We start from the raw sequence: 26,626 nt of genomic DNA, 5'->3' as shown, positions 1-26,626 counted from the left end.
GCGGCAAGGGGGAGAGAGGGGCGGCAAGGGGGAGAGAGGGGCGGCAAGGGGGAGAGAGGGGCGGCAAGGGGGAGAGAGGGGCGGCAAGGGGGAGAGAGGGGCGGCAAGGGGGAGAGAGGGGCGGCAAGGGGGAGAGAGGGGTGGCAAGGGGGAGAGAGGGGTGGCAAGGGGGAGAGAGGGGCGGCAAGGGGGAGAGAGGGGGATGAAGGGGGGAGAGGGGGATGAAGGAGGGGAGAGGGGGAGGAAGGCGGAGAGGGGGGGGAAGGGGGGAGGGAGAGGAAGGGGGTGAGGGAGGAGGAAGGGGGTGAGGGAGGAGGAAGGGGGTGAGGGAGGAGGAAGGGGGTGAGGGAGGAGGAAGGGGGTGAGGGGGAGGAAGGGGGTGAGGGGGAGGAAGGGGGGAGGAAGGGGGAGAGGGGGGTGGACGGGGGAGAGGGGGAGGACGGGGGAGAGGGGGGAGGACGGGGGAGAGGGGGGAGGACGGGGGAGAGGGGGGAGGACGGGGGAAAGGGGGGAGGACGGGGGAGAGGGGGAGGACGGGGGAGAGGGGGAGGACGAGGGAGAGGGGGAGGAAGGGGGGAGGAAGGGGGGAGGACGAGGGAGAGGGGGAGGAAGGGGGGAGGATGAGGGAGAGGGGGAGGATGAGGGAGAGGGGGAGGAAGGGGAGAGGGGGAGGAAGGGGGAGAGAAAGGGAGGGGAAGAGAAAGGGAGGGTGTGAGAAAGGGAGGGGGAGAGAAAGGGAGGGGGAGAGAAAGGGAGGGGGAGAGAAAGGGAGGGGGAGAGAGGGGGGTGAAGGGGGAGAGAGAGGGGGGTGAAGGGGGAGAGAGAGGGGGGTGAAGGGGGAGAGAGAGAGTGGTGAAAGGGGTGAGGGGGGAGAGAGGGGGAAAGAGGGGAGGGAGAGGAAGGGGGAGGGAGGGGGATATAGAGTGGGAAGGGGAGGGAGAGCAGGAGGGGGAGGGTAGGAGGGGGAGGGTAGGAGGGGGAGAGGTGGGAAGGAAGGGTTGGGGAGAGGGGAGGGAGGGAGGGAGGTGGGAAAGGAGGGAGGGAGGTGGGAAAGGAGGGAGGGAGAGAGGGGATGGAGGGGGTAAGTGAGAGGGAGGTGGGAAAGGAGGGAGGGGGAAAGGGGAGGGGGGGGAAGGGAGGGAGGGGATGGAGAGAGAGGAGGGAGGGGGAAGGGTGGAGAGGGGATGGGGGAGAGGGGATGGGGAGAGAGGAGGAAGGGTAGGGGGAGAGAAGGGGATGAGGGAGAGAAGGGTAGGGGGAGAGAAGGGGATGAGGGAGAGAAGGGGATGAGGGAGAGAAGGGTAGGGGGAGAGAAGGGGGTGAGGGAGATAAGGGTAGGAGGAGAGAAGGGTAGGGGGAGAGAAGGGGAAGGGGAGAGAAGGGGAAGGGGAGAGAAGGGTAGGGGTAGAGAAGGGGAAGGGGAGAGAAGGGGAAGGGGAGAGAAGGGGAAGGGGAGAGAAGGGTAGGGGGAGAGAAGGGTAGGGGGAGAGAAGGGTAGGGGGAGAGAAGGGTAGGGGGAGAGAAGGGTAGGGGGAGAGATGGGGGTGAGGGAAAGAAGAGGAAGGGGAGAGAAGGGGGTGAGGGAGACAAGAGTAGGAGGAGAGAAGGGGGTGAGGGAGACAGGAGTAGCAGGAGAGAAGGGGGTGAGGAAGACAAGAGCAGTGGGAGAGAAGGGGGTGAGAGAGAGAAGAGTAGGGGGAGAGAAGGAGGTGAAGGAGAGAAGAGTAGGGAGAGAGAAGGGTGGTGAGAGGGGGAAGGGAGGGAGGGGGAGAAGGGAGGGAGGGGGAGAAGGGAGGGAGGGGGAGAAGGGAGGGAGGGGGAGAAGGGAGGGAGGGGGAGAAGGGAGGGAGGGGGAGAAGGGAGGGAGGGGGAGAAGGGAGGGAGGGGGAGAAGGGAGGGAGGGGGAGAAGGGAGGGAGGGGGAGAAGGGAGGGAGGGGGAGAAGGGAGGGAGGGGGAGAAGGGAGGGAGGGGGAGAAGGGAGGGAGGGGGAGAAGAGGGCGCGGGGGGAACAGCTGAAAAAGACTGATATGGTACTGTTACTTTGTGCCTTTTCTGTAGTATCTCATGTGGTAGATGCATTAACATTTATCAATCCTATTACTAAGCACACAGAAATAACAGATATCTATTTGCTCATAATTACATACTGTGTGGTACTTTAGTACAATCAACAACTTACCTCTTCACTAGTTGACTTATCTTGCCTCTGGTTTGGTGTGCCAGGACTAGACGAAGTCTGAAAAAAATTGTATAACATTATAAATAAAACTACAAAAATGTTGTGATGCAAAAGAGAAAATGTGTTTCAATAAAAGGATAAGATGATACTTCTTACAATGCTGCAGCACATATACTTGTACACAAAGTATATTGCACTTTGGGGAGAGCGATGGCAGAGAGGATATTTACTACTGCTTTTTCACTATGGTAATCAGCTGTCTAGAAAAAAGAAATTAAATTACAGATGAACCTGCTTCGGCGTTGTACCTGCTTAAACAGCTTTACCAGCATGTTTTCCTTACACCAGGTTAGAAACTGATGGACACCTGTTACAGATGACTCAGAATTCATTTATGTGAAGATTATAATGTGGAACTGATATGGTTTAATTTTTATTTTAGAATTTTAGGTGTCAATATGATTGCTATCAAACAGTGCCTCTCTTTACAGTTACAGAAAGGTACAACACGTTTTAGGTGACTTCTGGATGCACAAATGAATGACTTCTTGTTAAGCATAAAAGATAGATTTAGTTCATTTTCTGAAAGATAGGATACTCTATTACTGGCCTTCGAAGTGGTTTTGATGGTTTCCTGGCACTCAATGTTGAGGAGAGATCACAGGGACATCAAGATGATACATTCAGAGAAAGCATTTTCAGGATATGGACATTGACTGCTGGATTATTCAAGAATACTTAATGATGCTAAACACACTGATCCTGATTCCACAAAGTAAATACGTCAATTTCAGGGAACAGTGAATGTGTGTTTATACCTATTCTCAAAAACATTCCTCCATAGATCGTATTCTCTGATACAACTTTAGATTTCTATGGTAATTTAGTTAAACAACCCACTGACAAGAATTTCTTTTCTCCAATTTCAGTCTTTCCTTCAGTAGCTTTAAATCTGAAGTTTGTATTTTTCCTCTTTAATGATAAGACATCAGTTTCTGATTGCAAACACTGTATGATATCACCATCACTCTAAAATATTAAACTATGGTATCTTCAGTTAAAAACCTGACACCAATCACACTCTATCAACAACATATTCATAGCGCCACCTAACTGGACGATATGATTTAATAAACATACCTTGGCCTTTCTGTTTGTCTGACAACACCAATGTAACAACCAGTCCAGTATCCCAGGTACTTTGTAGTTCTTTGTCATATGATTTCCAGTGCTAATTGCACATGGCATACCTCAAAGCTCAATTACAGTTTCCATTTACTGTTTCAGACAGAAAACCACACACAAAAAATCTAACAATAAGAAGAATACCATCAGATGAGTGTATTAAAAGGTGACTGACAGGAAGAACTCTTGCTTTCACATTTTACAGTGCACAATTACTCCAATATTTAATGTGCAAATATTTTGAACCAGAAACCAAGGAAATGATACTGTAGCCAATTAGAGCAAATAAAATTTTCAGAAAATCTCACTGCACAGAAAACCGATGTGCAAGATACACGAGATAGGCAAAATGCCCTCAGACTTCAAGAAAAAAATAGAATAATTCCATTTCTACAGAAGGCAGATGTTGACAGGTGCGAATATTACCGAACCATCAGTGTAGTAAGTAATGGTTGCAGATACTAAATTCTTTACAGAAGAATGAGAAAACTGGTTGAAGCCAACCTCGGGGAAGATTTGTTTGGATCCCAGAGAAATGTAGGAAAATGCAACACAATATTGGCCTTACAGTTTCTTTTAGGACTTAATTCAGAAGATAAATTAAGAAAAGGCAAGCCAATATTTATAGTATTTGTAGACCTGGAGAAAACTTTTGACAATATTAACTGAAATACTTCTTCGAAATTCTGAAGGTAATAAGGGTAAAATATAGGGAGCAAAATGCTATTTACAAGCTGAACAGAAACTAGCTAGCAGTTATTAGAAGCGTATGAAAGGGAAACAATGGTTGAGAAGTAAGACAGGATTGTAGCCTATTCCTGATGTTATTCAATGTGTACAACGAGAAAGCAGTAAAGAAAACCAAAGACAAATTTGGAGCAGGAAATAAAAGTTCAGGGAGAAGAAATGAAAACTTTTGAGGTTTGTCCACGACATTGTAATTCTGTCAACCAGAGTGGACAGTGTCTTGAAAGGAGGATATGGGATGAATGTCAACAAAAACAAAACAAGGATAATGGCTCAAATGGCTCTGAGTACTCTGGGACTTAACTTCTGAGGTCATCAGTCCCCTAGAACTTAGAACTACTTAAACCTAACTAACATAAGGACATCACACACATCCATGCACGAGGCAGGATTCGAACCTGCGACCGTAGCAGTCGCGCGGTTCCAGACTGTCGCGCCTAGAAACACTCGGCCACCCTGGCCAGCAAAACAAGGATAATGGAATTAGTTGAATTACATTAGGTGGTGCTGAGGGAATGATATTGTGAATGACACTCCAAAAGCAGATGAGTTTTGTTATTTGGGCAGAAAAATAACTGGTGAGGGCCAAAGTAAAGAAGATATAAAATTTAGACTGGCAGTGGCATGATAAGCATTTCCAAAGAAGAGATTCGTTAAAATCAAGTATACAGGGTGTTACAAAAAGGTACGGCCAAACTTTCAGGAAACATTCCTCACACACAAATAAAGAAAAGATGTTATGTGGACATGTGTCCGGAAACGCTTAATTTCCATGTTAGAGCTCACTTTAGTTTCGTCAGTATGTACTGTACTTCCTCGATTCACCACCAGTTGGCTCAATTGAAGGAAGGTAATGTTGACTTCAGTGCTTGTGTTAACATGCGACTCATTGCTCTACAGTACTAGCATCAAGCACATCAGTACGTAGCATCAACAGGTTAGTGTTCATCACAAACGTGGTTTTGCGGTCAGTGCAATGTTTACAAATGCGGAGTTGGCAGATGCCCATTTGATGTATGGATTAGCACGGGGCAATAGCCGTGGTGCGGTACGTTTGTATCAAGACAGATTTCCAGAACGAAGGTGTCCCGACAAGAAGACGTTCGAAGCAATTGATCGGCGTCTTAGGGAGCACGGAACATTCCAGCCTATGACTCGCGACTGGGGAAGACCTAGAACGACGAGGACACCTGCAATGGACGAGGCAATTCTTCGTGCAGTTGATGGTAACCCTAATGTCAGCGTCAGAGAAGTTGCTGCTGTACAACGTAACGTTGACCACGTCCCTGTATGGAGAGTGCTATGGGAGAACCAGTTGTTTCCGTACCATGTACAGCGTGTGCAGGCACTATCAGCAGCTGATTGGCCTCCACAGGTACACTTCTGCGAATGGTTCATCCAACAATGTGTCAATCCTCATTTCAGTGCAAATGTTCTCTTTACGGATGAGGCTTCAAACAACGTGATCAAATCGTAAATTTTCACAATCAACATGTGTGGGCTGACGAGAATCCGCAGGCAATTGTGCAATCACGTCATCAACACAGATTTTCTGTGAGCGTTTGGGCAGGCATTGTTGGTGATGTCTTGATTGGGCCCCATGTTCTTCCACCTACACTCAATGGAGCACATTACCATGATTTCATACGGGATACTCTACCTGTGCTGCTAGAACATGTGCCTTTACAAGTACGATACAATATGTGGTTCATGCACGATGGAGCTCCTGCACATTTCAGTCGAAGTGTTCGTATGCTTCTCAACAACAGATTTGGTGACCGATGGATTGGTAGAGGCGGACCAATTCCATGGCCTCCACGCTCTCCTGACCTCAACCCTCTTGACTTTCATTTATGGGGGCATTTGAAAGCTCTTGTCTACGCAATCCCGGTACCAAATGTAGAGACTCTTCGTGCTCGTATTGTGGACGGCTGTGATACAATATGCCATTCTCCAGGGCTGCATCAGCGCATCAGGGATTCCATGCGACGGATGGTGGATGCACGTATCCTCGTTAACGGAGGACATTCTGAACATTTCCTATAACAAAGTGTTTGAAGTCACGCTGGTACGTTCTGTTGCTGTGTGTTTCCATTCCATGATTAATGTGATTTGAAGAGAAGTAATAAAATGAGTTCTAACATGGAAAGTAAGCGTTTCCAGACACACGTCCACATAACATCTTTTCTTTCTTTGTGTGTGAGGAATGTTTCCTGAAAGTTTGGACGTACCTATTTGTAACACCCTGTAGATCTGTGTTAGGAAATCTTTTCTGAAGGTGTCTGTCTGGAGTGCAGCCATGTACGGACATGAAACATGGGCAATAAACATTTTAGACAAGAAGAGAATGGAAGCTTTCGAAATGTGGTGTAACAGAAGAATGCTTAAGATTAGATGGGTAGATAGTGCAATTAATGAGGTGGTATGAATAGTATAGGGAAGACAAGAAATCTGTGACACAACTAGACTAAAAGAAGGGAATGGTTGATAGACATCACGGTATTACAAATTTAGTACTGGATGGAGTGTATGTGGTTCAAATCACAGAGGGAGAGAATGAGATGAATATAGTAAGCAGATTCAAAAGGACATAGGTTGCAGTGGTTATTTGGAGACAATGAGACTTGCACAGGATAGAGTAGCATGGAGAGCTGCATCAAACCAGTCTTTGGACTGAAGACCACAACAACAATATGAACCCCATAATTCAGATGGTTCACTGTCCAGTCACATTTATGTGACCACCGGTCAAAAGCCAGAATAATAACCTTTGCAGCATTTGAGAGTTAATGAGGTTCTGGGTGGTACTGATAGAGCCATGCTGACTTCAGTGCCTTGGCTAGCTGCACTAGATTTCTCAGCTGAGGACCTCTGGCATGAACAGTTAGGTGGCGCTATGAATATGTTGTTGATAAGGTGTGATTGGTGGCCAGGGAATACAGTAAACTCATCAAAATGCTCTTTGAACCACACACGTATGCTGCAAGCTGTGCAACATATTGCATTGACCGACTGGTATATGCCATTATGCCAACGAAAAACAAACTGCATGTTGGGATGGATAAGGTTCCCCCAGGATATATGCCTACTTGTGTTGATACACTGTCTTCCAGAACAATAAGATTCCCCAGGGAATGCCACAAAAACATTTCTCAGGCCATTAGGCTCCCTTCTCTGCCCAGGACCATTAGAATGATTGTTACAGGGTGTTTGGTTTCAGACGTTTCGTGCTGCACTTGCCAACAGCCATTTGTCTGATGGAGCATGAAACTTTATTCATCTGCAAAAGCCCTCCCTCATCACTCAAAGGTCACCACCAGCACTCAGTGCATGCCTGGTTGTGGTAGTGGTGACAAGTTCCAACCTTCATGAACAGCAGTGAGCATGGATGCATGAACCAGGCACCTGCTGTGGAGGCCTGTATGCAACAAAACTGACTGAATGGTTGTTGAGGAGACACTGTTGGTAGTATCTTGGTTCATCTGGTAAGTCAGTTGCTCAACAGTTGCACTTCTATTCACCTGTACACATCTCTGCAGCCATCTTTCATCCCTGTTGTCTATTTATCAAGGAAGATCGCCTAACAGCAATGTCTGTTTGAGAAGTTATTATTTCACTTTGACTACTGGTTTCAGCATTTCAATGTGGCATCTTCAGGCCCCATATGAACTTCATGTATACATTCAGATGTAAAGATATTGGCATACTGCAGCTATCAGAGTGTGGATATCATGAATTCATTATTCGAGTGCTTCCTTTGAAGACTTGACAGTTGCCTCCCATTTTGCCATGTACAGTATAGCTTAACCCTGGCGACATGCAAACAGCTTACAAACTTAAGCTGTTTCGGAAATGCTTCCACCTTTGGCCTAAAAGCCAATGATCATGCCGTTTTGAACATCAGATAAACCACTCCATTTCTGTATAACAACAATGACTGCACTGTTTTCCACATCCCCCCATCATGCTTTATATACCAACAGCTGCTAGTGCTGTATCCAACCATCTGTGAGTGGTTATTTCATGTTGACGTCGAACATAAGAGGTGATCACATTAATGTGATTCAAGGGTGTAGCTTCTTTAGTTCTGTAATTTGGATTTTCTTGCACTATAAGTTGCCTTAAACTACTGTAACTTGACGAGTTTCAGTCTATAACTGCCCAGTATCTACATTAAGATTTCTTTTCACTTTCCTGAGTTGTAAACTGTTCATTGATAGCCCGGTATTCTATAGACAAAGTCTTGTAAGTATAAGGGGAGTAAAAAAAGAAACAAGCTGGAGGCATAATTACAGAAACCAGTACCTGTATGTTAGAAGTTTTGATCCTGGCTTGTCCCACTGTGACACAAGGTGGTGAATGACAGTCTCATAAAATTCCCGTGGCTGCGATGTTAACCTTTGTTTGGTAGAACAATTTTATTTATCAATGGAAAAACAAACTAATCCAACCCATCCCATGTAAATCCCCCCCCCCCCCCCCCCTTTTCCTTTTTTACTCTAGTTTTATTTACATAAATTTGTTCTTAGTTTTTCTGTGTTTTCTGCTATAATGCAATTTCAAAGTCGAAGATGACTTCTTCTCTGTATGCTTTTCATCACACCTTTCATACTCAAATTTGTTCACCACCATGTTATTCCATTTTTCAATAACAGTTACTGTCTGACAATGTATTGCTTGTGGAACAAAAACTCTTTCAATTTGTCCTTAAAACACTTTCACAGATATTTTATTTACCAGTTACTAAGGATTTTATAATCATCCCTCTGGGTGATGATACATTTTTAACTCATTCTTATTCTCCTCCTCCTGCTTCCCGTGTGCCATCACTGCGTGTGTTCTTTATAGCCTTTCCAGCAGGTAGCTTCACCACCCCCGTTGGAACCCCACTCTTGTCCACTTAACAACAACAATTACACACATAGAAGCCCCTCAGCCAGCTCCATTCTTAATTTTTACACCTGTCATTGTAGTCACAAAACAATGGGTTGGTCTCCAAATGGCATGGTAATCTGTATTGCAAAATCTATGAAAACTGTATAGAATGTAGAGGTTGAAAATACCGCTTCAGTTGTAAATTACTTTATTTTCACATGACCAGTTTCGGACTGTTATAAGCCCATCCTCAGGTGTCGTACTGGAAATAGCAAAAGATGGGAGATAATTTTCAGATGCCGCAATAGATGGCAGCACTTTTGTCACTCTGGTTTACCAATTTGCCTCCTTGTTCACATCCGCTACTCCCTGTTCTGCGCTCATAGGCAGCACACCGCACCTGGTACACACAGCGCTCGGGGATCACAGCACATCGAAATTGTCATGATATCATTTGTATATATTCCCTATCCAGGCAGTCATCCATAGAGCTGTCTGGTGCCACTTGTGCATTGACACAAGTTTCGGAGCACCTAGCTTGACAGTTCGAAACCAGCCGTGTGAAAATAAAGTAATTTACAACTGAAGTAGTATTTTCAACCTGTGCTATAATGCTCGGTTGTGGATGTTCTTCCAACAGGATTGTTTGTATAGAATGTGATCTGAAAATACTGTGAAAGCATTTCAACAGCACAATAAATTATTCGGTAACAAAGGTTTTGAGCATGGGAAACAGACCTTCGCCATCACAATAAGCAATCGTACAATGAAGGAGCCACAGGGTCACTAAGGAGTCAACCAAAGCACTAGAATGAAACAAAGTTCTTAAGAATCATTACTTTCTTTGGTGCATATTCAATCAACTTGTTTTTCTTTTGCTCTGAGTGTAGCAGTTTCTAAAAGTTTTGAAGGTGAGTATCTCAATATATCATATCAGCAAATATTATTACTGTCACAAAAAAATATCATGAACATAGGAAACACAAGTTCAAAAATTTCAGGAATAGTATTTTCATTTATATATTTTAACAATTACTTTCTCTGTTGAATACACATAGAAGCAGTGATTACTTTCAGTAATTTTACTGGCAAGGGTAGTAAATCTACACTAAATTGTAAGATCAACCCAACAGCTGAAAACGGAACTGTGTCCTGCACACAGGCCTGAAACAGCACGCATATCTGACACCATACAATTCAATGAACCAAGAAACATTTATATATCACTTTAGTTACAGCTGAATAGTATTTATTACGTTAATGTTTTGACATGTTTTATTAGAAATGTTTGCCAAGCCAGTAAATTCAAAGCCACATTTCATCAGAATTCAAAACAAATTGTTGATTCTTCAGTAGTGGTGGACTTCATTTAAATTGTTCTCAATTACTATGAAATAGTCTCGTACATAAAGCTAAAGACACAAAGACTATTAATGACGACAATATTTTGCAGGCCTCTGGCTTTTTGCACCAAACAGAGAAAATCAACATAACAACATTGTGCATGCACTGACAAACACTTATCTACTTTAGGTACGAACCTACAACATAGCAGTTTACTTTGGTGCAATATTCTCTTTTCTTCAATATAATATTATTGCCAGCAAAGCAACTCATTCTACCACTCTTGCACATTTATCTACCTAAAAGCTTTAGCCCTCAAACTAGTAATACACTACTTGGCTGTTACAATAAATATAATAATTCTAACCTGTGAGAGAAGATCTGGTAAAACTGAACTTGTACGTGACCCTGGGGTCCCCAGCTGTCCTGGCGATGAATCCATGCGATGGAAATCAGTACGACGATCCTCGCGATTCTATAATTCACAACCAAAATACACTACAGCGCACGGCATGCTATAATAACTACACTACAGTAACAACTACTGATTACAAATGAATCAACAGATTGTATTTGGAATATAGGCATATCACATTTTTTAATTAACTGCATAAGGAAAACTGTTTGCCTTCCTTCTCTCTCTCTCTCTCTCTCTCTCTCTCTCTCTCTCTCTCTCTCACACACACACACACACACACACACACACACGCACACACACATTGACAATAGGAGACATGGGAGACAACAAACATTTATCATTCAACAGTCAATTTTTCGAATGTGCAGTCTGCTTCTTTTGCTGATGTTAGTAGTCATGCCTTATAAACAAAATCGAAGCATTGACAGGAAGTGTTTTGGGCACTTTATGGTAAATTTCTCGCCATTTAATTACCTCTTTTCTCGAAAGTCTCTATTAGCACAGTTGATTCTTAAGAAACATGTAGACTGACATAATTCACATCAAAATAAAATACAAATGTCATAACAGAAATATTAAAACATGGTGATATGTTTTAGGTATCAAATACAGCTCTGGCAAAGAAAAAATATTTTTGATGCATAGCACAATGTCACACTAGTTTGAAAGAAAAAAAGGACAAAACTTATTTTTCTTAAAGAAAACATCTGTATGTAATGTTGTTTTGAGGACTTGGTCATGCGTGTGTGTTAAAAGTTTTCCTTGTGTTGTGAAACAAATTCTGCTACAAACACAAAATAAAATGGTTGGTGTACTCTAGATAGCTCAAGCTTGACATTAGTATTCAGCTGTCTTGAGAGCAAAGATTTATTATGGGCAGAAGGTAATAATTATTCTCAAAACCAAAAACAGCTCTAAAAAAAACATTGCACAAGAAGTCTGACAAAACTATAATTACAGCAGTAATAAGTGTCAGTAATAAGTGTCATATTTCCATCAATAAGATTATCTGCTACAGTTCTGAGCGCTTATTTGGCAACCGTACTTCCTTTGTGACCAGTGAATGCAATCACAATGAAAATGGATGTCACAGTACTAAGCAGAATGCCACCGCTATCGAAATTCATACTGTTGTTGCAAACATCTGGCTAACATTGTTAAGTTACAAACAACAAATATCTGACTATTTTAACACTCGAACAGAGGGAGATTATTACTGTTCATTTTGCACCACAAGAATTGCAATTATTGTAGCCACATAGTAAAATAGCCTCATCTTTCAAACTGATGCGTCACAAAAATTGGATGATGAGACGTCCTTTTTCAGACACTACAAAATAATGCTGTCGGAGGGATTATTCATGTGGGCTTCCTGTCATGGATTTGAAAATCTCTCTCTCCCTAGCCTCCCTTTTCCAGAAAATTAGTGGTCTTCTTCAGTAATGTAATAAAGCTGATGCAAATAAAGAATTGCTGAAATACACTTTTAATTCTTATTCTAGTAAGTTCATTTTGTAACTAAATTTAAATCCTGCTGTTTTTCAAAAAACTGTAAGTTCATTTTGTAACTAAATTTAAATCCTACTGTTTTACAAGCACAATTTAATAAGTAAGAGGACACACACACACACACACACACACACACACAGACAGACAGACAGACAGACAGAGAGAGAGAGATGCCAGATGCCCACTGTTTCCACTATAGCATGAGACATTGTTTCTACTCATTATACTGTCTGCAATCTGCACAGAATTTTGATAGGTTCTCATGCGAAGGAGGCCTGTCCTTTATGATACTGAGATCTCTCAACAATGATATGTTCACAGCAGTTTGTGGCTGGTGGCAGGAGGGAGACACAATCTTATGGAAAAAACAAAGAAAGGTAGCTTGCTTGGAACAATAATAATGTTCAGAAAACAATACTCTTAACTCTTAATATCAAAACAAATGTAGTTCTGCTATTTTCAAAATTTAAACTGTGCTATGAAATAACTCTCACAGAATTTGTTTTTTCTATTGGTTTTCACATTTATTAATTGTCGAGTGAGATGGCAATCCAATATAGAACTTCTCTTACTTCTAGCAATGATAGCAAATTCACCATCATAACCACAATGTTGTGAAATACAAAGCCACAAAATAATTTTAGTGTATATTCGACATAAATGTCAGACTAGTAATGACAAACTTGGTTCCCAAAATTCCATGCAAATTTATGCACACAAGAGATGCTCTACATTTAGGACATCTACAGTTAGAAAGTCATGACAAGCTACTGCATGCTGTAAAACAGCCATGCAAAATTATCAACAGACAATAGCTCCTACACTCTTCAGACAAATGAATAATGAAACTATACTTTTAGATAAAGTATTACTGTTTGCATTCTTTCATTCTCATTCCATCCGGTAAGTCTCCCCTGACCCGTGGTTTTGGGCGACTTTTCTGAACTTTATTCTTTCCTTTAACCCCTCTTCCTTCCCCTTCAACACTTCTGCTGGAAGAAGGAGTCACTGGCTCCGAAAGCTTCAAAAGTAAAACTTTGTTTTGTTTTAGCTATGTGTGTTCTCCTGCTGCCACTTGGTGAGCAGATTTTTTTTTATCTATCCAATTACATTAAACTGTCGAAAATTTAATGGTTTCATTGTTGCAAGAATCAATACAGCAACTTGAGTACAAGCATTTAACACTTCTCTTGGACTGTGATCACTTGTTCACTTTTATGCTATTCTTTATTTATTTAAACAATATATACATCTAATGTCATAATTCAACATCAATGTATTTCATTCACCAACAATAAAATGATATCAATCTTAAATTTTCAATTGATCATTGTTATTTATCAAAGATATCACTGACAACTGATGTCTAACTGGTAAAATTGTTCAGTGTTACAGTTTTGTGGGCTGTTAGATTGTACCCAACTACAGAAGTACATAAAATGAGTCAAATAATTTGTTTCCCATTTAACAGCATTCAAACTGAAGTAACTGGCTGTACTTATACTCTTGCAGGTTTTCATGTTTCTTATGCTATCTCCATTCCAAAACTTAAAATGAAAACCAGAAAAGAAAATTAAAGTTACATCTTTCTGCTTACATGTTTGAGAACCTACATCCACTTTATAAAATAATTTTGCATGAACACTAATGTACAGCAAGGAAAAGTATGAAGATCAATAACTGTGCACTGCAAAGTGTAATATTGTTTTTGGTCTCTCAAAGCATACAATGTAAATTAAATATCTGAAAATTATTCCCACTACATCCATTTTATTTAAACACCATTTATGCATGTGAAGACTGATAGAAAATTAGAATTTACATAATCCTAGGTACTATCATCCAATGTGAAATTTTTGCAACAACCTTGATGGAACAGATTAAAATATATATCAATACCATACTCAATTGCAAAAAGAGACAGCAAATCTTATTTTAATTTATGAATGATCACATATCAGATCCAGTTGCTAGAGTTTGGTTGTCCTGGTTTTTTATAATCTCTTGTGTCCTTTTATATAATTTATTGTGGCAGCCTATATTAATAAGTAAAGCAGATGGTTGAAGGTTGGTTTGAACACCAAACCGCTTTACTAGGCATGAAACAGTTACAAAGCGGTATGCCATAGCCTTCCTCAGACCTCTGAACTGACCTACATAGATAGTTGGAGGAAGGCTTTTAATTTAATTTGGTATCTGAAACTTGGTGCAACTTTGCATTTTTCACATTAACAAAGATTACTGCCAGAGGTGAAAGAAGTGATAAGTCACAGATAAAAATCCTATTACTGAACTGGAATTAAAACCTAGATCTTTGGATTGACAGTCTGGAACATTACCACTGATCTACATCACATACTGAAGAATATATCAATTAATGCTACAGCTCCATTAGACTTGATCATATCTCTAGGAAATTCAGAACTGAAAGAAGAATCAAGCAAGGCAATTTCACACAACAAAACTATTCTCAGGAGGCATAGAGGAATTTTTCACACCCCTAAACTGGAAAAATTGCAGGAAGTGAAAGTTTAAGGAAGATATGTGAACCATATAACACAGGAAAATGCAAGAAACGACAAAGAGATGGGTGAGTGCACAAGGAAAGCTTACAGATGAATAGTGACATCACAGTGAAGTATACAGGGAACCAATGCTTAAGAACTTGTCAATCCAAAACAGCCTTTGATGGCAATTTTTTTTTTTTTTTTTATGTAATGACTCTTTTCAAGGATCATCTTCAGATGTATCTTTCATGTATAAAAATAAAAATTGATGAACATAAATAACCCCTAGCATAGGATCCCCACCACCATAAAGTGTAGGCAATCTATGTTGCAGTGTAATGTGATGAGTAGAACACTTGAATCTTCAGCACACTGTTGCAAATAAGACATCACAGCTTACAATTCATACAAAGCGTATAATCACTATCTGGGCCCTCTGATGAGCCAGACACTGTCAGCTGCCCTGATTAAGGCCACATCCTGACACACTACGAGCAATGAAAATGTTGAGTTGCAGACTAGCACACTCAAAATACTGTTACACACTGAGCAGTCGGCCAAAGTCTTCTTCAGAAAAGAAAAGAAAAGAAAACAAACACACATCCAATCAAGCGAGCACAACTCATGCATACATGACCACTCTCTCTGGTCAGAAACCAAAGGTGTTGTGTCGAGTGGAAGCAGCAATCTGGAGTGGGGAAGGGAAGGGGGAGGGAGGGATAATATGCAAGAGGTGAGGGATGGGGAGGAGGGAGAGGAGTCATCACTACCTGACTGGAGCATGCAGTGACCAGATGGCGTCTGAAGGTTGGAATAGCAGAAAAGGGGAGCAGAAGTGAAGGGAAAAGACCCATGGCACTGGCAGAGGGTGGAGCACACTCTACCATCAGCTTCTCTGAACTGTGGAGATGGGCGTTTTCCTTTTCTCTATTCCTGAAACCACCCCGGCTTCAACCTAAGGTAACCTACAGCCCCCACGACCTCCAACCAACAGATTCCACCTCCCAATTCATGTCCCCCACCCTCAGTGTACCCCACTTGCTGACAACGCCAATGGTCTTTTCTCCTCTCTGCTTCTGCACTCCTTTTCCACTCCAACACCCCCCACCCAAATAATTTCCAAACATCATGCCAGGAGAGGCTGCTCACTATTTAGTTACTATGGTACACTGTGTTGTTCAGCACTGCCCTCCCTCCCTGATATACCACAATCCTCCAGACTGCTGCTCCAGAGAGAGTGGTCATGTATGCGTGAGGTGTGCTTGATTGGGTGTATATGCATGTGTATTTTCTTTTCTTTTCTGAAGAAGGCTTTGGCTGAAGGCTCAGTGCACAACAGCCTTTCCACTGTGCCTGTCTCCAACAGAACAGGTCATCTTTATGGTGAGTAGTAATCTACCCTTTATATAATATTGTTGAAATTCCAACCAGGACATTCAACTGTTTGAACAATGAAGATGAATTTCCTGACCAGGAAATTCATCATTCATGAATAACATTTTCTGTCATGTAACATCAACGATTATCCAGAACATGCAGTTTCCCAGCTGTACGTCTATATGACCCATGCACAATCAGGTGGTGCGTCATGCTATGTTGGTGTCAACAGGGGTATCAAAATACAAAATCACACTATCACAGAGTGAAATACGCCTAATGGTGAATTGAGTCTTACAGTAAGCTTTATTTGTTTTTGTCCATAACTATTTCACACAGCATGGGAAAGTATTGCTTCCTCAAATTTTGTACTAGCTCCATTTTTTATCATGATTTTGCTTGCATGTTTTATCTTCATATCACATGATCCTTTTTCCTTCCCCAGTTATCAATGAGTGTGTCAGTCTAACTGATTCCACTGTATATAATAGAGGGAAACATTCCACGTGGGAAAAATATATCTAAAAACAAAGATGATGTAACTTACCAAACGAAAGCGTTGGTATGTTGATAGACACACTAACACAAACACACCCACAAAGTTCAAGCTTTCGCAACCCACGGTTGCTTCATCAGGAAAGAGAGAAGGAGAGGGAAAGACGAAAGGATGTGGGTTTTAAGGGAGAGGGTAAGGAGTCATTCCAATCCCGGGAGCGGAAAGACTTACCTTAGGGGGAAAAAAGGACGGGTATACACTCGCGCGCACACACACACACACACACATATCCATCCACACATATACAGACACAAGCAGACATTGATGCTAAGGTAAGTCTTTCCACTCCCGGGATTGCAATGACTCCTTACCCTCTCCCTTAAAACCCACATCCTTTCGTCTTTCCCTCTCCTTCCCTCTTTCCTGATGAAGAAACCGTGGGTTGCGAAAGCTTGAATTTTGTGTGTGTGTTTGTGTTAGTGTGTCTATCAACATACCAACACTTTCGTTTGATTCCACTGTATTCTATTCATAATGATCCTCCTGTGTAATAAGCCTACTATTTAGTCATACTGATATTATCTCTTAATTGGGTTGACTTCACTATACTTAAAAGAGGCATCCCTTCATTATGTCATGGGACACCTTCCTTCAACTCCAGTCGAAGCTTACGAAATTGGGATGGCACTTGGGCACCGACACAGCTATCTACTTCATTGGAGAACATCAACCACCCCTCTCCTTGGCAATATAAGCACCTCCGAAAATGCATCAATATGGTGTCCTCAGAGAAATCAGACAAGACTCGAAAGGAAGAACAAGGCAAGAGAACCACAAAAGTAGTAAACTCTGCCCATTTTAGAAAAAGAGTGACATCTGCTCAAGGACTAATAAAATCATGAACCACACATAATCTCCATCTCAGACTAGAAGTTTAAAATGAAGACCAGGCAATATTATTTTACATTGTAACAATAATAGGAAATTGACTGAAGTAAAACTAAATGTGAGCAGCAGTGGGCGGGGAGGGGGGGGGGGGGGGGGGGACATAGGGGAGCTAGCAGATGTTTGGGCAACCAGGATAGTGAGAATGCAGGACATGTTAGGGAGAAGCAGCACGTGTTGTGGTGAGCAGCATCTTCAGCAACTATGCAGCACATAATAAACTACATTTTGGTAGTGGCCATTCACGCACATAGCCAGTTGGTTAGTTGTGATCTCCATGAAGAATACTGTATAGTAATTGCAGACCAGCTCATATCTACTGTTGAGTTCTTTCAAACATGGCCCTATCTTTTGTAGGCTAGAACATGCTCATGACTAGGCTGTGGCAGGAAGCAGTGGGTGGGTGTATGGGACAAGTCTTGCATCTATGTTGTCCAAGGGACATGGCCTGTGTGTTGCAGGATTCAGAGCATGCTTGGCCCAAGGATGGACTAGAACACTGCTTAAATTGAATAACTGACAGAAAACTACAATGGAAACTCCAATATCAACAAATTAGGAAAAGGATAGGTTGCTGCTCACTGTAAAGATGATCAACTGAATTGCAGACAGGCACAATGAGAAGACTGTTACACATTGTAGCTACAGTACTACGAACCAGTCATCCACCAGGAAGAATGGCCACTGCCGAACTATAGCCTAGAGCAAAGTAGACCACCATGTTACACAACACACAGCTGAACATTACATTCTTGATTGCAATGGCCGATACGCAACCAATGCCATATGGATCTTCCCCTCACCACCAGCTTTCCTGAACTGCGCAGATGGGAGTTAACCTTACAAGACATTCTTCGCTCCCGAAATTATCGCGGCCTCAACCATTGATAACCTGCTGTCCCCACACCCCCCACCCAACAGTTTTCACCCACTCTATTCTAACATCTCCTCCCTTATCGTGTCCAATCAGCCTCATTGTGTGCCGGCCTCTGCCAATGCACCCAGGAGTCCATTCCTCTTCCTTCTCTGCTCCCCACTTCCCCCCCCCCCCCCCCTCCCCCACATACCACCTCCTGACGCTGTGGCTAGCAGTTTCCATCTAGTCCCTGCACGTCCTGCCAGAATGCGCTCTTCTCTCCTCTCACTTGTACCCTGTTATCCCTCCCCCTTCTCCATCCCAGTAAAGATTGCTTTTCACATGATAGCCGCATTTCAGTCAGAGGAGGCGGTGGTAGCAGTCGTTTGTGGATTAAGTGTGCTTGCTTTTTTGTGTGTGTGTGTGTGTGTGTGTGTGTGTGTGTGTGTGTGTGTGTGCGTGCGTGTGTGTGCTTTTTTTGCTGAAGACAGCTTTAGTTGAAAGCTATAATGTGTAACAGTCTTTCCATTATGCCAGTCTGCAACTCAACAGGTCATCTTTATGGTGAGAAGCAAGCTAACCTTTTCCTAATATTTTTGATGGAGTACTACACTGGATGACAAGAGTAGGATTGTAGGCACAATATACCTCTTCTCAGAGCATGAAGGAACACAATCACAGCACTGGAAAAGGAAGTGATCCAGTTTTCAAAGTCTAGGTGCTATTGACTGATAAGACTGGAATTTGTTAATGATTAGTTCAGAGTGGCGACATGTTTGTTTTTGTCACAGGAAGATTGGGCATAAGAAATCTGTTCCTTGACTAGCTGATCCTGTGGATTAACGAACACTTCGTATTCCAGTTTCATGAGAAATGCAGCACCATGATTTTAACAGATGGACAAGTTTTCTCCATTGGGACCATCGTCACAAAGCTGTTATTTGGCACGTGAACATGAAGTATGTGACAATATAAGGAAATGATAGATTGCTACTCACTGTCAAGATGACACAATGAGTTGCAGGCAAGCACAATAGACACACCTACACCTTAGCTTTTGGCCAAAGCCTTCTTCAGAAAAGGCAACACACACACACACACACACACACACACACACACACACACAAACAAACATATTCATTCACACAAGCAAGCACACTTCACACTTCATGTACACACGACCACTGTCTCCCGCAGCTTGGACCAGAATGTACGACAGTACGACTTAACACACCAATGCAGAACATGATATACAATAAAGTGTTAAATACTCACTTGTCTATTTTTGGATCTTGTGTTTAATTAAAAACTAAAAGTAACTTAAGATTAATGAAAAGATAATAGTTTTCACTGAGAAAGTGTGTTACATTTTTAACTAGTTGGCAAATTCATATCATAACAAGTGAATACTATTATGATTCATGGAACCTGCAAACAGTTAACATGGGCACCTTAGAACCACACCTAGGGACTTGCTTGACATTCCACTAGCCCTTGACAAAATGGAACCAACATGAAGGGACCATGCAAATGATATCACACATACTTAACATTCAAAGTGAGTAATAAATAAGAATTATAGAAAGTTCACGTGACAAACAACATCTTCTGAATGGTTACGTAAAATACACACTTAAAGACTGAAGACTCCCATAGAGCATTATGCAGTGTCGTTAAACTGCATCAACCAATGCCTGAGAGGGCATTATGTCATAAGCAAAAGAGAGAGCTTTTAGACATTATCATGCATTTTGAACTGGAGTAAATTGTTGGCCTTTGCAAATCTAGTTTACCAGCTGGTGGAATAAAAGTACATATGTAGGAGAAACAACACTATAAAGAGGTATAACAGAAGTTGTCGAGATTAATGTCATTCCTTTAACACAATCCTGGAGCTGTACCCCAAAAGGCGATCTCACGGTCTGCCTTTTGTAAGTAATTTTCAAGCCTATCTCTCTGTACAATAGAGAATGCTTCTTCCAGAGCCTTTCCACTGACCTAAAATCTGATCCAATTTACATTAACTCATTGGATGGTGAAAAATCTATGACACTCCCAAGTTAACAATTTAGCTTAATTTCAGACACAAGAAGAAGCCATCTATCGAGTTATATATTCAACACATTTTTAATTCAAATGCCACACCCCATGGAAATTCACTCAGTTATGACGGCATTCTCAAATGACAACTTGGTGTTTAACACATTTTATTATTTTGAATATAATATCTGCACTAAATTCATTAGTGATGTTTCTATCATACTGTCATGAACTGTAAGATATACACATATACCTTCCTTCTGTCATCCACTGGGGCTCTAGGTACACACTACACCTCAGCCACTACTCTCAGTGTTTCACTGAAGATCTACTCCTCCAGTCTTGCTCGGTCTACCTTAATTGGGAGCCTTTGTGATTTTTCATTTAGCGTTATTTCCATAGTGAGATAGCTGAAGCCTGTTGTTGCAGACACCTGACAGTGCAGTCACTGGGCCACAATCATTACGAACACGTAATATTAAAATAGCCAGAAACAGTTAAACAAATAAAATGTACAATAAGGACAGAAATAGTGATAGAAATCTTTAAAGACGTTAAAAACAAAAGAGAACTGATAGTTCAAATAAACTCTTTAAGACCAAACTACCTATGTGCTTCTTCTCAATACTCCACAATACAGCTGGTAAAATGAACAAAAGTTTAGTAAACCTATAACATATTGTTGGCCTTGACCTAAAACAAAGAGCGAGGAGTCTATAATCAAATTGTGGTCTACCACACTTGATAATAGATGATGATTCTTAAAGTTAGTACCTGTGTTACATAGGCTATTTGGTACCATTTACCAAGCAAAAGTTTATCACTTCTTGTTGGGCATACTAAATCACTGGACAGAGCAGCTACATTCATGTAGCCTGAACAATAATGATCCACGAGATATTCAGCAGGAAGTGCGACAGAGAGAAACATTTCATGTGAGTACGGAAAAAAGTGGTAATTCACCACAAGTGCACTGATTTTCAACACAGATAGCTTAAAGCTTGAACAGTTCCTGCAGCTGAAACATGACACATTATGCATTGAACAAAAATGTAGTGACAATTGAAAATTTGTGTCAGAGCAGAACCTTAATCTGGATTTCCTGCTTATTGCTAGCAACAACTCTAAGCATTAAGCTACCTGAGCTGGCCTCAAGGCCTGTCTCAAACTTTCAGTGTCACTGATGTTTCCAGATACAATTTCTGAACACTTCTATTAGAGGTTCTCCTACAGGGTAAGTGGGTCCAGCAACACTATGAGAAAAAAAAACTACTAGAGAATCATGGCTTATGTCCTCATTATGCCGCCAAAGATTTTGACAATTTTTTTTATAAATACTAGGATTTATAATAGCTTTCATAAAGATATGCACATACACTGTCAAATATTTTATACAACAACTTTTGTACAAGATCTTTGATTAACTTATTTTATACTGTATAATTGGCCTTAGCCTGCAACTAGGATATGTGAAATAAATAGAATGAGATTACATGAATGGATTGATGGAGATGAAATTAATGAATGTGCAATACCACATGAAATGACATTAGCAAAAAGGAGCGTACATCGGACTCCTCCACTGACTCCATTCCCGCAGTGGTGTTAGTCCCACACGTCCTATGGGAGAACCTCCGACAGCAGTATTTGGAAATAATAGGTGGAAACAACAGTGACAGGCCTGGAAACATGCTCAGATAGGCTAATGGTTCAGGCAACTATTTGGGATAAGTAGGAAATCCAAGCTTGAGTATTGGTCTGACACAAATTTTCAGTTGTCATGTGGATTCAGTTTATTTAAACTGTTTGCACTGATAATATTTCAGACCACTGCATTTTAACTGGTTTCATTCCCATCAATCTATTCAGTTCATTTCAAATTATATATTCCTCCTACAGTAACATTAAAAAGATGCAGACCATTTTAAACAACAGTCCACAATAAATGTTCATTATCCTGGCCTTCTAAATAGTTGCACCCATTACACTTAAATCAGCAGATTTTAATATTCACCACATGTGTGTAATAATGCAATAGAATACGCTCACTTTTTTTTTATTTATAAATTAAACACTTCATTAAACAGTCTCTCATTTAAAAAAAAAAAAAAAAAAAAAAGAAAAAAAAAAAAAAAAAAAAAAAGACAAATGGCAAAAAAAAGGTGTTGAAAGTTAATCACATAATTTAAACAAGTTAATAACCTTGAATATCTCAATATAAAAATAGGCATTACTGCAATAAAAGGAAACTTAGGTATACTAATATACTTCAGAACATAAACAAAAATAAAAATGCAGTCCTATCCTTACTCCTATTTCTGTTTATAACACAAAAAGTGCAACGCTGAAACCAAAGTCCTGGTGTTCCTGAAAGTCTTAGAACAAAGACAATCATCATAATAATCTATCACTGTGAACTGATATTATTCAATACTGAAAGTCAACTGTTCATTTTTCTGGAAACTTTATGGTAAAGCAAGTTTGTGAGAACTAAAAATAAAATTAACTTATATTTAGTTATATAAATTTCGGTTGTATCACAGTGTCTGAAAGACTGTTATACAAATTTGACCAAAATTCATTCATAGCTTTACTTGGTATGACAGTAGCACAGAAGAAAAACAACATTAATTGATCAAGATGCACATGAAATACGACACACACATACAATGCATGCAACATGCTGGAATGAGAACTTACCTGTTAACCTCATGCATGTCTGATTCATAAATTTGTTACTTATTTGAAGATTGTAAGAGAATATTGGAAAGAAACTGGAATGACCAGAAACATCCAAATTATCACAATGTCTCTAGTATCGTACGATAATATTTCTCCAAATGGTAAGTGATATACAGCTTCTTACTTGGCAGACATATGAAACTACAGAAATATGGGTCAATAAGACTGTACATTTTGCAAATTATTACTTCTGACATGGGTTAACTTAACAGACATCTAAAATCTTTGAGAAATTCTCTAAGAAGAAATGAGTACTCAATTCAAAAAAACTCAACTCATGATAAACTTAAAAATTTCTGCGTACATATTTTATAGTACTGGCAACACAATTTTGTCAGGTAAGCGGCCCATTTCAATTATCTAATGGAAAAATGTCCTCCTCATTCACATCAATTACATTAATCTACGAGTTGCCTGTACTAAGCTTTTCTTAACGAAACAGTTTAGCAATTTATTGATGTATGCAGAAAAAAAGTACAAATGAAATATACTTCAACAGCAATAACTCCTTTCTTCTACTACTGTTTCTGCTTAAGAACTTCTTTATGCTACTACTGTACATGAAGTCAATTCAGTATGGACTTACTCACAAATTATGATAAAAAGCTAGCAACTTAAAACTGATAAAAATTAAGACACTCAAGTACTGAACTAAACTGGTGAAAACAGCATTTTGATAGTCCTAATTTTGTGAAGTAGTAAATTTTTTCTAAAAAGTTGATAAGAATACAGAATTTTACTGGTACTGACATTTAATTTTCCTTGTGTGATGTTTTGTCAAACTTGAGCCATTTCAGTTTGTGAATCATAATAAGCTTTCTTCCTGAAAAGAAATTTTAGCCTTCACTGTTCTAAATTAAGTGCTGCAATACAACATGGAGTGATGAATATTTGTTATCCAATTTGTAAATCATCCAAGTTAAATACTTTCAGCAGAACAGCACAAGATGAGACAAATCGACTTTGGCAGTCCAAAATAGGAAAACTGTGTTCTGTTTAAAAAGGTTTCATAAGTAGAAACTGTCCATCCAACTAATATGAAACATCTTGCACAAAATAACAAGGCGAGATACCATACTCCACATTTTAAGTATGGAACTGTAAAAACCTTCAGGCACGTTTTTAATGGTTTTTTTTTTTTTTTTTTTTTTTTTTTTTTTTTTTTTTTTTTTTTTTTTGCCTGCTGATTAGACCAATAATAGTTTCTCTTACTTCCAGGGCAATCCAAAATGTCATCGCCTTTCAAAGACAATGCAGTTATTCAATTCATCTGCAAATTCTTCACTGTAAATTCAGCAAAGAATTCTCAAAATTCCTTAAATGGCATGGGCTTAGTTTCCTCTGATAAATTTATTTCCCTTCAATATTTTTATTGAGCACTTGTTCTATTCTGTATAAAATCAATCATTTCTGGTGTCATTCAGTGAAATCATTTAAGATGCTCAGTCATACTGTGGGAAAAATAATCAACATATGAAGCAGCTTTCCTTAGTAAATAAAGAAGCAACAAGGACACAAGTGTCATTATGCTTTTGTTAATTACATAAAACAAACCAGCAACCCAAACACCACCATGCTAAGCTATTCGCATACCTTGCTAGAAATGTTACCAAACATAACACTGTCATTAACAGTATTAATTCAAACTACCATTTCTTCCCTATTTTATTAGATACTAAGAGGAATTTATAGCTTCATTCCAGCCACCTTCAACCAAAAAGGCCTACACATTGCGTTAAGTGTCTAGAAAGTGCATAATGGGATGAAAACAAGATACTGTCAAAATTATTTTTCCTTAGCACGGGAGGATCAAACTTGGAGTAGCAGAGTGCACATTAATGAAAGTCTTTAACAGTGTCTTCAAATACAGAGAAATATTCAAGTAACTCAGCTGTCTTTTTATATTAGTCTTGGTGTTTAAACAAAAATTAATTCACAACATTCGGGACCATGACATGATAATTAGAAAAAGTATTCAGGTGAGCTGAACATGAATTGACACAGCAAAGATAAATAGTTTACATAATGTTTTATCAGTCATAGTTTTGTGTATTATTATCAATTACCATCATTAGCACACAGTACTAAAAACTCTGACGTAACAATTATAAATGTACTTGCTAGCCAGATCGTAATGAAGCTGTTACCACTTTGGCTACACAGTCACACATACTATGGTTTGTGCAGCTCGACAGCCAATTTGTGAATGTCTGTATTATCACTGATTATATTCAGCACATCTATGTAGTTGCCAGTCTCAGTTAATAGATGGATACATGTTTTCGGAGAACATAAAGTCACTAAACATGCTCCCATCAGCTGTTTATCACAGTGTTAATCCAAATGCCTTTAGAAGCTATGGAACATAGCTTGGTACAATCACGCACCATCAGAGCCGCTACACCATCACAAAATAGTTGTACGCAATGCAGAAAGCGAAGACATCCTGAAAAACATCTGGCTGTCACACTTACCAAACAATAAATGTAAGACACTTTTTGTGACATAGACAATAGATCATATTGAAGGAATGCATTTTTCCAGAATACCTCCATTTTTCCAGAATACTTCTGACAAGATTACAGCAGCACTTCAACCAAAGACACCTATCCTAATGAAGTATATGGCTGGCCCCTAAATGAATTATATACATTGCCCCTCACACAATCTTTGTGTAGAAGTATTTCCTGGTATTACCAAAATTTTGCAGCTATAAACCACCAGTGTAATCCACACTGCATTAAGGGGAACATGACTGGAAGAATGTAGTGTCAGCAACTAATTCCAAGCAAGACTGTCAACTTTTTGTAAGAGAACACATGGAAAGTGTAGTTCCCCTATGATACAGGTGTCTGCATGTCTGTTGACAACAACCTTTACACTGCAGACAGAGCATCTACAAAGCAGCTGATAGGTTTTTACGTCTGACATGGCTGTTTGAAAATTCATTGTTGCTAATGTTGTTCTTTTAATCATGACACAGCTTTCTGTCATTTTACAGACTACTGTATTTGCTCGAATCTAAGCCGCACTCGAATCTAAGCCTCACCTGAAAAATAAGACCTGAAATCAAGGAAAAAAAAAATGTTCCCAAATCTAAGCCGCACCTGAAATTTGAGACTCGAAATTCAAGGGGAGAGAAAATTTTTAGACCGCACCTCCAAATCGAAACAAAGTTGTTCCATTGTAATGTGAGACACAATTTAGGTCGAAAGGATGAAGATACAGCTACAGTAGTTTGGTTCGAGTCGTAAGCTTAACAGTTAAGATTTACCAAGTAGCCATTGCTATGTGTCAGGCGCTCCGTCCGTATTTATGCGGGTACCCTTCCTTTTCCACGTGCCTCGTGTGGTTTGAATCGATTGCTTATTTTGCTTTGATCTGATAAGTGCCGTTCTCTTTGTT

General features: G+C 40.3%; 1 protein-coding gene across 3 annotated transcripts in view; it reads right to left on the bottom strand.

Annotated features, from left to right (window-relative positions):
• Positions 1-26,626, bottom strand: part of LOC126456891 (serine/threonine-protein kinase mig-15) — a 330,660-nt gene that overhangs the window by 96,318 nt on the left and 207,716 nt on the right. For all 3 annotated transcript variants that reach the window (XM_050092726.1, XM_050092727.1, XM_050092728.1), the window contains 2 exons: positions 10,699-10,806; positions 2,181-2,237 (listed from right to left, as the gene is read on the bottom strand). In XM_050092726.1, the coding sequence (XP_049948683.1) occupies positions 2,181-2,237; positions 10,699-10,806 (165 nt within the window). The remainder of the gene's footprint in view (positions 1-2,180; positions 2,238-10,698; positions 10,807-26,626) is intronic.

The sequence above is a fragment of the Schistocerca serialis genome, chromosome 2 (assembly GCF_023864345.2).
Source record: "Schistocerca serialis cubense isolate TAMUIC-IGC-003099 chromosome 2, iqSchSeri2.2, whole genome shotgun sequence".
In the NCBI taxonomy this organism is placed as follows: Eukaryota; Metazoa; Arthropoda; class Insecta; order Orthoptera; family Acrididae; genus Schistocerca; species Schistocerca serialis.
Note: the sequence above shows the minus strand (reverse complement) of the source record. Positions and strands in the feature narration are given on the sequence as shown.